Raw genomic sequence first — 13688 nt, forward strand, 5'->3', positions numbered from 1 at the left:
AGGGCTTCCTTTTTAGCCGAAGTGCGTCATGGCGTAGACCAGGGCGTGCTAAGCCGACCACTTCCCATACCGAGGGCTCTTCATCAGCCCCCACAGTCAAACTCCTATGAGTAAGTGAAAGTTATAAAGTTGTTATAGTCTGATTGCCTAGTTCCTACGAGCACAGACCGCCTCCGGGTACCGAGACATTGGCTAAGGGTCAAATAAGTATCAAGGAACACCCTTAGTATATTCTACATTGGGGCAGAAGCCGACGACTGGCCACTTTTAGTTTAACACGGTCGCAAGGGAGGAAAATTAATTAAAAATACAATTATATGAGGGATTTTAAAGCCATACTCATTCAAGTAAACGATAAGCATCCCAAAACTTCGACATCCTAAAGTGCCACCTAAAAGTACAAAGTGTCCTTTGGACACATGGGCTCGGTAACCCGGGCTCCCTCCTCCACCTCGGTGAAGAACTGCTTCGTGGTGTGTGGTTTCCCTTTGGGGGCCCCGCAGCAACGGTCACCGCATCAACCTTCTGGAAGTGTGTCTTCACACAGGCGTATGCCCTCCACGCTCCTTCGAAGCACGCGGACCTCCTCCAGCTATTAACACGTGGGACAGTGTCTTGCAAATGAGCCCAGAGGCCGAAGAAGCTGGTCGGCAGGGCTTCGGCGGGCCACAGCATGATGCAAAGGTCTTGGAGCGTCGGTCTCGCCATGCGGAATAACTCCGCCAGCTGCTTCACTCGATGATTCAGCGGCTGTGATGATGGCGACCCTGTGAACTGCCGCCAGAATGCCTTCTCCTCCTCATGACCCTCCAACTGGTCAAAGTGTTGGACGACGTCTGCGACACTATTCAGAAGATCCGTGAAGATCTCTACGGAATGCCACAGCTAGGTGAGCTCGCCGCATCCTTTGCTGCCAAACACACACTGCAATAAAATGGCTTACCCGTGGCGATTTGCTCCACTTGCTGAAGCACCTCGTGATCACTTCAGGCCGCGGTCTGGAGCTTGGAGTGTGCAAGCTGGAGCTTCTCGAGACCCTCCTTTGCTTGCTTCCCCTCTGCCTGAAGTTTGTCGTGTGCCTCTAACACGCCCTTCAGGGTCTCCTCGACCTCGTGGACCCGTGCCTGGTCCTTCTCCCTAGCCACCTTCTCGGCAGCTCAGGCCTTCTCCGCCTTCGCGGCCACAGCCTTATGTTGCTCTACCTCTTGCCGAGCTTTCATGAGCTCGACCGACGCTGCTGTCAATCAAACAGTTCGACATTAGCTCTCCATTTAAAACCAAAAAATATTACATTTCCTATGTTCAATATAAAAGTTTAAGGAACGTAAGCCCGGGTCACTTACCTTGAGACTGTTTGAACCGCTGGTTCATTAGGTTGAGGTCCTCCTGGGACCTCTCGAGCTTCTAGTTTAACTCCGCAATCTCCTCGGAGACGGAGCTCGGAACCAAGGTCCAAACCTGCCAACAAGAATTTTTTACATAAGCCCGCAATCAATTTATTGGAACTCCAAGACGATCGCCTCATTTCATTAGGCAGCATCCTGGGGGCTGCATGTTATGCTCCTACTTTTCTACAACCCAACGCCAGTTTCTCAAAACCAACCTTGGGCTCGGGGGCTACTCACTGACCGGGCCATTTAGAAAGCCAGAAGGATATTTCCTCGGACAGTTGCATGGATTTACAAAGAAAATTTAAACACAACAATTATTCCTGTACAAGGATAAAGATTACCTCGAAGCTCGTAACGAGGTTCTTGAAGACCTCATGCAGTCCGGCCCCCGCGGACCGGAAGCCCCACAATCTCGCGCCTATCAAGACACGGTGCTCTTCTTTAAGGGAGGAGCCCTTCAAGGTCTCCTCCACCTCACGCTAACCCACTCTTGCATAGGAGGCGGAGGTGGCATGGAGACCTCGGACCCGAGCACCTGGGTGCTGGGCTGAGGGGTCTCCAGCTGCGGCAATGGGGCTGGAGTGGATGTTGGCTGGGCCTAAGACTGGCCCAGCACCTCCTTGGAAGCCTCGGGGATCTTCTCCCCTAGGCCCTGTTGGGCCGAGGCTTCGACCTCGGCCATGACGCCCGGCTCTTCGGCCCCCACCAAGTTGACTTGGGAGGGCCGAGTGGATGTTGCCTCCCCTAACCCATCATGAGTGTGCAGGGGAATGGGGGGATCCGGGGTCTCACTAGCAAATGGCAGCCCATTCAAGGAGTCGCTGGGGCGCACCTTTGGCGGATAGCGTAAAAAGCACCCTTATAAGATCGCTGATGCTGATAGGACTTGTTAAAGGTCCAAAGCAAAAGCGGTGACGTACCCTCGGGGTGCCAGTTTCTTCCTCCCCATGGAAAGCGGGTCGTCCTCTGAATCGTCAGAGAGCTCGACTGTCTCCGACAACTTGCCGGCGGCCCTGGCCAAGGTCCTCCTTGGCCTCTTCGAGCCCTTGGGCCGCATACCGGCTTCGGCATCCTCCAACGCGGCCCTCTTCCCTTTGGGGGGAGGGTTCTCTTACTCCTCATCCTCCTCCATGTCATCTTCATGGACGGGGGAGGTATGGGTCTCCTCGGACCGAGTGACCGAGGTCTCCCGGTCCGAGCACTCGCCTTGCCCTTCTGGGACTTTGTCCCCTTGGGACCCACCATGTGCAGCTCCTCGATTAGGAGCGCTGTGAGTAGGGGAGTTCTTGGCTCCTCTGGTAGTGGGGCGGGCACCGCACTTTCCGCACCCAGGCCAACCACTTCTGCAAGAATCAAGCAAGATGATTCGATTAGAATCCGCCCCTCGGTGCGGGGGATAAAAGCATAGACTTGTGTGTTAGAGAACTTACCGAGGGGCTTCGTAGCCATCCTCAAAGCCAAGGTCCTCCACCTATTTGGGAATCTTGTCCTTGGCCAGCATAAGGAGCTGAGTCCACATACAGGCCAAGGTGGTGCGGAAGAAGGCAGCGATGGGCCTGCATCCTCTGGCTTCTGCTCCCACATTAGGGTATCCCAAAGTTGGAGTGGGAGGATGTGGTGGTTGAGCATGACATTAACGACGTCGATGAGCTAGAGGTTCTTCGAGGTGGACCACCACTTGATCCTCTTGATCATGGCCTCCACCTCATCTGGGTTACCCCAGACGACACTCTTCTCCCTCCAGGACTTGAGCTTCTTTGGAGGCCCGGCCGAAAAGGCCGGGACCTCGACCTGGCCAGGGGTGAGTGGCTCAGTGATGTAAAACCATTCCTTCTATCACACCTTCACCGTTTCGATGAAGGTGTGATGTTGCTTGAACTATGTCGGTATTCCCCCAAAGAGGAAGGGATGATGCAGCACAGCTACGATAGGTATTTCCCTCAGTTATGTAACCAAGGTATCAATCCAGTAGGAGAACCAAGCAACACTATGTAAACGGTACCTGCACACAAAGAACAAATACTTGCAACCCGACGCTTATGAGGGGTTGTCAATCCCTCTTACGGGTAACGGCGTAGGAAATTGTCAAGTTGACGGGATAAAAATTGTGTAGATTGGATAAATAGATCTCGATAAAACACGAAATAAAAGATGCAAATAAAAAGTGCAGCAAGGTATTTTTGGGTTTTTGGAATAATAGATATGAAAATAAAAGTGGCAAATAATAGATCGGAAAGCAAATATGATGAAGAATAGACCTGAGGGCCGTAGATTTCACTAGTGGCTTCTCTCAAGAAATAACACATGGTGGGTAAACAAATTACTGTTGGTCAATTGATAAAACCTCAAATAATTATGACAATATCCAGGCAATGATGATTATATAGGCATCACGTCCAAGATTAGTAGACCGACTCCTGCCTGCATCTACTACTATTACTCCACACATCGACCGCTATCCAGCATGCATCTAGTGTATTAAGTTCATGGAGAAACGGAGTAACGCAATAAGAATGATGGCATGATGTAGACAAGATCTATCCATGTAGGAATAGACCCCATCTTGTTATCCTTAATAGCAACGATACATACGTGTCTTGCTGCCCCTTCTGTCACTGGGAAAGAACATCACATGATCGAACCCATCATAAAGCACCCCTTCTCATGGCAAGAAAAATCGATCTAGTCAGCCTAACTAAACGAAAGATTCAAAGAAGAAATACGAGGCTATAAGCAATCATGCATAAAAGAGATCAAAGAACTCAAATAACTTTCATGGATATAGATCTGATCATAAACTCAAACTTCATCGGATCCCAACAAACACACCGCAAAAAGCATTACATCAAATAGATCTCCAAGAGACCATTGTATTGGGAATCAAAAAGAGAGAAGAAGCCATCTAGCTACTGCCTACGGACCCATGGGTCTTCAATGAACTACTCACACATCATCGGAGAGGCATCAATGAGGATGATGAACCCCTCTGTGATGGTGTCTAGATTGGATCTTGTGGTTCTGGAACTTGCGGTGGCTGGAATTGTGTTTCGTCGACCCTCCTAGGGTTTTTGAAATATTGAGGTATTTATAGGGTAAAGAGGTGGTGCGGGAGGCCACTGAGGTGGGCACAATCCACCAGGGCGCGCCTGGCCCCCCAGGCGCGCCCAGGTGGGTTGTACCCCCCTCGGGGCACCCCTCTGGTACTTCTTAGGCCCAAGTTGCTCCTTCTGGTCCATAAAAATTGTCCAAAAAGTTTCGTTGCATTTGGACTCCGTTTGGTAATGATATTCTGCGAAGTAAAAAACAAGCAAAAACAGCAACTGGCACCGGGCACTATGTCAATAGGTTAGTCCCAAAAATGATATAAAGTTGCTACAAAATGATTGTAAAACATCCAAGAATGATTATATAACAACATGGAACAAGCAAAATTATAGATATGTTGGAGACGTATCAGCATCCCCAAACTTAATTCCTACTCGTCCTCGAGTAGGTAAATGATAAAAAAAAAATTGATGTGGAATGCTGCCTAACATGTTCATCACATATTATTTTATTTTGTAGCATGGACATATGGACTTCTATATGATTCAAAGCAATAGTCTAGTTTTGGCATGAAGATTTCAATACTCAAGCATATCAACAAGCAACCATGTCTTTCAAAATATCAACACTAAAGCAAGTTATCCCTAGCCCATCATGCTCAATCATTGATCCATTCATGAAACACACTCGTATATTAGCTATACCCAATGCTCAAGTACGATCATAGTGCCCCTTAGTTGGTGCTTTATAAGAGAAGATGGAGACTCAAATAAAAATAAAAATTGCATAAAGTAAATAGATAGGCCCTTCGCAGAGGGAAGTAGGGATTTGTAGAGGTGCCAGATCTCAAAGCTAAAATTGAGAGATAAAATTTTTGAGAGGCATACTTTTCCCGTCAACGAGAACGACCGAGTAATTCCTGACACTTTCCATGCTAGATATATTATAGGCGGTTCCCAAACAGAAAATAAAGTTTATTTGGTTTTCCACCATTCTTTCACAATCCATGGCTAGTCGTATCCACGGGTGCCCTCCATACCAACACTTTTCAAGGAATTTATTATTTGACAACATAAAGTAAATTTCTTATTCATTTCATGTCTGGGAATCTATATTACCGCCGCACTCTCGTGCAATGACAAGTGAATAAACACTCATCTTGAGAATAACACATCTAGCATGGAAAATATTGTCCACCCCCTGCTGCTTCATGAGCGGTACGAGCATGCAAAAAGAAAATTTATTTTGAAAATTAGAGATGGCACATTAAAATTGCTTAGAACGGCACAGGAATACCGCATATAGGTAGGTATGGTGGACTCACATGGCAAAAATGGGTTTAAGGATTTTGGATGAACAAGTAGTATCTCTACTCAGTACAAGTGAAGGCTAGCAAATAGATTGAGAAGCATCCAACCAAGAAAGGAAAAATCACGTAAGCGAGCATTAAGGATAACTAACACCGAATAATGCACCACAAGTAGGATATAATTTCATTGCATAACTATTGACTTTCGCGCTTGCATAGGGAATCACAAATCTTAACACCAATATCCTTACTAAAGCATGATTACTCACCAACATGACTCACATATCACTATCATCATCTCAAAACTATTACAAAGAATCAAGTTTATTTTGTCCAATGATCTTCATGAAAGTTTTTAATATATCCCTCCTGAATATATATCACTTTGGGACTAATTACGTATGTTGCTTTTGATTGCTCAAACAAATCTAAGTGAAGAACATGAGCATAATTTTTTTCGTCTCTCAAAATAATATAAGGAAGTATGAGAGAATTTCTACAATTTTTTACTAATTCTCAAACAAATCTAAGTGAAGCATGAGAGCATTTCTTCAAAAATATTAAAGCACACCATGCTCAAGAAGATAAGTGAAGCACTAGAGCAATTCGATAGCTCAAAAAATATAAGTGAAGCACATAGAGCAATTCTAACAAATCATAGCATAATTTTGGATCTATCAAATAGGTGTGTTCGATACTTGACACAAAACAAAAAGCAAAATAAGCAAAGACTCATATAATACAAGACGCTCCAAGCAAAACTCATGATATGTGACGAATAAAAATATAGCTCCAAGTAAAATACCGATGGTCGTTAGAAGAAAGAGGGAATGCCACTCGGGGCATCCCCAAGCTTAGCTGCTTGTTTCTCCTTGCATATTATCTTGGAGTGCCATGGGCATCCCCAAGCATAGGCTCTTCTTACTCCTTATTCCTTCATCCATCGTGATCTCACCCAAAACTTGAAACCTTCAATCACACAAAACTTAACAAAACCTTCATGAGGTCCGTTAGTATAACAAAGCAAATCACCACTCTAAGTACTGTTGCAAACCCATTCATATTTTATTATTGCATTATATCTACTCTATTCCAACTTTGCTATGGCTCATACCCCCCGATACAACCCATAGATTCATCAAAATAGGCACACAATGCAACGAAAACAGAATCTGTCAAAAACAGAACAGTCTGTAGCAATCTGAAAACTTCGAATACTTCTGTAACACAAAAAAATCTGAAAAATTAGGACAACGTAGGAAATTTGTATATCAATCTTGTGTAAAAAATTCAGAATTTGTTGTCGCTTATGTAAATCTAAACAATTATGTTACTGAACGCAAAAGTTTCTGTTTTTCAACAAGATCAAATCAACTATCACCAAACATAATCCCGAAGGCTTTACTTGGTATAAAAACTAATTGAAACATAAAAAACACAATCATAATAGTAGCATAATTGTGCAAACACTCAAGAATAGAAAAAGTAAAAAATAAATTTTATTCATTGGGTTGCCTCCCAACAAGCGTTATCGTTTTATGCCCCTAGCTAGGCATAATGCCTAGATCTAAGTATTGTCATCTTTCTTCTTATTTTTCGTAGATGTGTTTTTAACAGGAGGTTTTGCAAAAATAACTTGAAACACATTAAGCATAGAAATTTTAGCATGATCAAGTTGCATATCAACATATCCCCTTTGATTTCTGACAACAATCCAAGAATAGTTTTGATTAACATCATTGGAAACTTGTTGGATTATATCTAAAACGGGGATTTAATTTTTAGGATTCTCATCGGAAATTTGATTATTTCCAACCAAGTGTCTCAACATATAATCACTATTATAAAGGATCTCATCTATCACAGGTTTTTCGTGGTTCATACCATAAAGATCAAAAATTTCCCTAGCTTCCCGTATTATGTAATCAAATTCATTCATAAGAACAAGGGTAGCCAACTTTTTAGCTTTGGGGGTTCTTTATAACGGGTAGCTCATAGAACAATCTTTGCAAGGTAGAATGGGTACGGATAAATCTATTTTCAAGTTTCAAAACTAGTGCTGAAATAGCTTCCGCATAAGATTTAGTTCTTCTAAGTATAGGAGCATCTTCAAGAGTCAAATTTCTAACACAATTGAAAAATTCTTGGATATGTTCTTTTCCCATAACATTCCCTTGCCCCAAAACAACAGTTTTAGCATCCAGATTGCCCAATCGTCCAATTTTAGGAGTTAGGCCATCATCTGTTTCTGCCATACCAAAATCACTCATGGTGACAAGTTCAAGCAAAGGATAGATCTCACAAGAAAATGGTGAATGAAAAAGAGGGCGAATAAAACGACAATTTGTTGTGAAGTGGGGAGATGAAAAGGAGAGTCAAATGGCAAATAATGTAAATTGCAAGGAGATGAGATTTGTGATTAGGAAACTGATAAATGTTGACGATGTCTCCCCGGCAACTGTGCCAGAAATTCGCACGTTAACGGGAGACTATCTTGACTTGATCCTCCCCGGCAACGGTGCCATAAATTCCTCTTGATGTCGCTTGAACTACGTCGGTATTTCCCCAAAGAGGAAGGGATGATGCAGCACAACTTCGGTAGGTATTTCCCTCAGTTATGAAACCAAGGCATCAATCCAGTAGGAGAACCAAGCAACACTATGTAAACGGTACCTGCACACAAAGAACAAATACTTGCAACCCGACGCTTATGAGGGGTTGTCAATCCCTCTTACGAGTAACCGCGTAGGAAATTGTCAAGTTGACGGGATAAAAATTGTGTAGATTGGATAAATAGATCTCGATAAAATAAGAAATAAAAATGCAAATAAAAAGTGCAGCAAGGTATTTTTAGATTTTTAGAACAATAGATCTGAAAATAAAAGTGGCAAATAATAGATCGGAAAGCAAATACGATGAAGAATAGACCCGAGGGTCGTAGATTTGACTAGTGGCTTCTCTCAAGAAATAGCACATGGTGGGTAAACAAATTACTGTTGGGCAATTGATAAAACCTCAAATAATTATGACGATATCCAGGCAATGTTCATTATATAGGCATCACGTCCAAGATTAGTAGACCGACTCCTGCCAGCATCTACTACTATTACTCCACACATCGACCGCTATCCAGCATGCATCTAGTGTGTTAAGTTCATGGAGAAACGGAGTAATGCAATAAGAACGATGACATGATGTAGACAAGATATATTCATGTAGGAATAGACCCCATCTTGTTATCCTTAATAGCAACGATACATACGTGTCTTGCTGCCCCTTCTGTCACTGGTAAAGAACACCGCACAATCGAACCCATCACAAAGCACCTCTTCCCATGGCAAGAAAAATCGATCTAGTCGGCCTAACTAAACCAAAGATTCGAAAAAGAAATACGAGGATATAAGGAATCATGCAAAAAAGAGATCAAAGAACTCAAATAACTTTCATGGATATAGATCTCATCATAAAGTCAAAGTTCATCGGATGCCAATAAACACACCGCAAAAAGAGTTACATCAAATAGATCTCCAATAGACCATTGTATTGGGAATCAAAAAGAGAGAAGAAGACATCTAGCTACTACCTACGGACCCGTAGGTCTACAATGAACTACTCACACATCATCGGAGAGGCACCAATGAGGATGATGAACCCCTCCGTGATGGTGTCTAGATTGGATCTCGTGGTTCTGGAACTTGCGGCGGCTGGAATTGTGTTTCGTCGACTCCCCTAGGGTTTTTGGAATAGGGTATTTATAGGGCGAAGAGGCGGTGCAGGAGGCCACCGAGGTGGGCACAACCCACCAGGGCGCACCTGGGCCCCCCAGGCGCGCCCAGGTGGGTTATGCCCCCCTCGGGGCACCCCTCGGGTACTTCTTTGGCCCAAGTTGTTCATTCTGGTCCATAAAAATTCTCCAAAAAGTTTTGCTGCGTTTGGACTCCGTTTGGTACTGATATTCTGTGAAGTAAAAAACAAGAAAAAAACAATATCATTCACCTAGCCCTAGAGTTAGACCACATCTTACGATCTCGAGGTAGATCAACTCTGTACTCGATACATCTATATCAATATAAACAAGAGCAAGACGTACGGTTTTACCTCCATTAAGAGGGCCCGAACCTAGGCAAAACATTGTCTCCTTGTTCCTGTTACCATCTATCCGAGATCCACGGCTCGGGACCCCCTACCCCGAGGTCTGCCGGTTTTCACACCGACACCATGGCTGCCAAACATCCAGCCCTCCTCATCGAGATGTGTGCGAGCTTTTGGCCCATGCGTTGGGGCTTCCTCCACCAGCAGCAGCACCAGCGTGGTAAAATCCCTTCATTAAAGACACACTCAAAAATAGTTTGTTTCAAAGAAAAGGAAATACCACTGAAGAAGATCTTACTTTTTGGCATTAACTGAAAGCCCAGACACTCTGTTAAAATGAGTCATGATACTAGTAAGCTCTTGGATAGAATTCAGATCACCACCGCTGGAAAAAAAAGATCATTTGCAAAGCACAGATGGTTGAGTCTGAGCCGTCGGCGGCTCCCTCGTCGACCTCCGCCTCCCATGGTGGATCCTAGACGGCCTCATCCATGATGCTGCAACGAATTAAAGCAGATGGCTGTCGGTGTTCATCCTCGAGCCGCCCCACTCGTCCCGGACCAGCAGCGCAGGGCGCCGCCCTATTCCTGGATCCAACGGCCTCCCGCCTCGTCGCCGGGATCCAACACCTCCTGGCCTCGTCTCCGGGCGCAGCTCGATCCATACAGTCTTGGAGGAGGTGGAGAGTGAGATGCAGAGGGGAGTGAGATGTGATGTGGGTGGAGTGGTTGGGTGGAGTGATGCGTGGTGAAAACGTTCGGACGACATGATCACTAGAACGAACCCTGGTACATGTGACGTGGCATTGACCATGACGTTGATATCCGAGCTCGTCATCCAATGGCCAAAAGCGCGTTCGGGACGAGATGTGAAAATGCGGCACGCTAGGAGTTATAGATTTCGTAAGAAAATCCACCCATGCCTCCCATTCCATCAAAACTCATAGGTGCAACAAATATCACATGTACAATTCGTTGTTTGTCACCACCAGAGAAGGTGAAAGTAATAACTGATAACTCTTGACTAATGATTTTGAGGGTGGCGCTGGTGGAACCTTAGGCCCCTCCCAATGCTCCACCTTATACATGTGCTAAGGTTGCCAACTAAGCACAAAGTTTGATGTGGCATGCTAGTTAAGAAGGGAGAGAGTAGTATGATGACCTAGGAAAAAACGGTGCTAAGCACGTGTACCTAGGTGGAAGCATAATTACGAGTCTACAACTAATTAAATGCATGAAGCTTATTAGCACCGAAAAGCTTAGCATCTTTGCATTGGAGACTTGAGTTGTTAAGGCATTTAATATAATTGGGCATTGGAGGAGGTCTTAGTGCAAAAAATAGCCTAGGTACAAAACACGCTAACGACGGCTGAGTTCCAATCGTTCCTTTTTCTAATATAGATCAAACTGGTAATCCGAATCCGATGCTCGTAAAATGAGATAATAAAGCATACCATCCGTCCTCGCTCCACCCAAAAAATATACTCCGTTCACAAATGTACTTCTTGTACTCCCTCCGTTCCTTATATAAGGAGTATTTGTGAATAGAGGGGAGTAGTAAACTACTACGAGCAAAATCACGCCAGGGTGCACCGAAAACACGTCCCCATCTGTACCACAGTCCGACAGACCAGTTAAATAATCAGGGCACGGTGCATGACAGCATCCCTAATTTCTTTACTAATTATTCTACTCTGTCACAGTACCAGGCCCCTGAATACATCATACCACTCCCATGACAGCATCCAAGTAACAGAGTACTAACTAATCCCATTCATTTCCCTTTCCCTCTGTTCTCTTCTCTTCTCTCCAGTCTCCACACAACGGGAGGAAGCTAGCTAGTGAGGCGTGAGAGTGTGAGAGCAAGGCAGTACCAGCAGCGGCAATGGAGACGCTAATGGCGGCCGAGCTGCCGCAGCAGAAGGCGGGGGGGCTCGCGCGGAGGCTTGCGAGGCTCCTCCGCCTCAAGCGCTCGCCGGCGGGGTCGGGCGTGGCGTATTCTGCGGCCAGCGATGTGTACGACGAGTCCCTCGACAGCTCCATCAACTCGCTCAGCCAGCTCAAGCTCTCTGGGAACATGGCTGCCGCCTACTCCCTCGACGCGTTCTTCAAGACTGCCGCCAAGAAGAAGGGCGCGCCGCGCCAGTCTCCGGTGCCGGCGGCGGACGCGCATGCGTTTGTCGCGAGCCTTTTCGTCGGGGTTTCCGCGGTGAAGGCGTCGTACGCTCAGCTGCAGCTCGCCCAGCACCCCTACGACGCCGAGGCGATACAGTCGGCGGACGCCGCGTTGGTCGTGGAGCTCGGCAAGCTCTTGGACCACAGGAGGCAGTACGTCAGGGACCCGGTCGGCGCCGCCAAGAACGCGGAGGCGGGCCCCGCCGCAATCGCCAACGAGAAGCGCCACCTCATTCGGACCTATGAGATCACGGCGCGCAAGCTGGAGACGGAGCTGCGCGCGCGGGACGCCGAAGCGCAGCGCGCCAGGGGCGAGCTCGCCGACGAGCTCCACGCCGCGCGCGCACTGGAGGAGCGTGTTCACCCCGGTCGCACGCTCGCCACGCTCGACGACCTCCACTTCTCCGGCCTCAACGCCACTCACTTCCTCACCGCGTTGCGCCTCGCCGTCAAGTCCGTCCGCTCCTTCGCCAGGTCAATGCTCGACGAAATGCGGCTAGCCGGCTGGGATCCCGCTGCGGCCGCTGGTGCGGTGCACCCGAGCATCCCGTTGCGCCATGCCGGCGACGCCAAGTTCGCGCTCGAGTCCTACATCACGCTGAAGATGTTCACAAACTTCCACCGGAGAGACTTCGGCCTGAGCCATTTGCAGGAACGGGGCTCGTACGACCGGCGCCGCTTCTTCGAAGAGTTCGCCGAGCTCAAGACAGTGCCGGCTTCCACTCTCCTTGACGCGGGGAGCTCACGGTGGAGCGCGCTCGGCAAGTTCTTGCGGGACAGGTACTTGTCTGTAGTTCACGAGCGGATGGAAACGGCGTTCTTCGGAAGGCCAGTGCAGCGCGCCCTGGTGAGCGCCGGGGCGGCGTTCCCGGAGACGGCGTGGTTTGCCGAGTTCGCCGAGATGGCGCGCCGCGTCTGGCTACTGCATTGCCTGTTCTTCGCGTTCGACCGCGGCGACGACGGCGCGTCCATCTTCCAGGCACGGGCTGGTGACCGGTTCTCGGAGGTCTATATGGAGAGCGTAAGTGACATGGACGGGGAAGACGGTGCCGGCATGGCACTGGCTCTGGCCGGGAACCGCGTCGTCGGGTTCACCGTTGTGCCGGGGTTCATAGTCGGGCGGTCAGTGATGCAATCCCGAGTATACCTCTCGCGCCCCGCGCGACATACGTGATGATGGAGACACCACGTTGCTGTTCTAGGCCATGGCAGATATTCCAGGCGGCGGCATGGTCGCCGGCCGGCAGCTGGATGGACAGGAATGTATGTGGGTATGTTATTAGTTTTTATTTTTTAGACAGGTATGTTACTAGTTACGTATGCATAATGTATCTATGTATTTATCTACCAGGGTATCGATGTATTGAGATGTCGCAAAATGAGCATAATACAAACCGCATTTTGGTTCACGATGCACTGTACTTTTGGTGTTCCCACTGTGCAGCATGGTCCAAATGAAATTAAATCCACCAACTTTTTGGCACGTTGAGAGCGAGCTGATCTAGATCAGAAATGGGTACATTCCACTTGATCTTTGTCGCAAAGCCGGAAAAGAGATTGGCAAAAGATGTATGTGTACATGGGGCGGAGAGAGAGGGAGAGAGAACGGGAGGGAGCGCGCACATGAACCCCATATATGCAGGCAGAATAGATCTCAAGTAAAGCGTTGGCGAACAA

The 13688-nt window shown here is 47.0% G+C and overlaps 1 protein-coding gene across 1 annotated transcript; it reads left to right on the forward strand.

The window, feature by feature from the left end:
* Positions 1-11577: 11577 nt before the first annotated feature.
* Positions 11578-13420, forward strand: LOC109764220 (protein GRAVITROPIC IN THE LIGHT 1). The gene has a single exon (XM_020323067.4). It carries the CDS (start codon positions 11722-11724, stop codon positions 13183-13185), a length of 1464 nt encoding a protein of 487 aa, XP_020178656.1. The 5' UTR covers positions 11578-11721; the 3' UTR covers positions 13186-13420.
* The last annotated feature ends 268 nt before the right edge of the window (positions 13421-13688 follow it).

The sequence above is a fragment of the Aegilops tauschii genome, chromosome 1 (genome assembly GCF_002575655.3).
Source record: "Aegilops tauschii subsp. strangulata cultivar AL8/78 chromosome 1, Aet v6.0, whole genome shotgun sequence".
In the NCBI taxonomy this organism is placed as follows: Eukaryota; Viridiplantae; Streptophyta; class Magnoliopsida; order Poales; family Poaceae; genus Aegilops; species Aegilops tauschii.

Bases quoted from the DNA above. Each gene is read 5' to 3' on its own strand.
- LOC109764220 (XM_020323067.4), top strand. From the start codon at position 11,722: ATGGAGACGCTAATGGCGGCCGAGCTGCCGCAGCAGAAGGCGGGGGGG.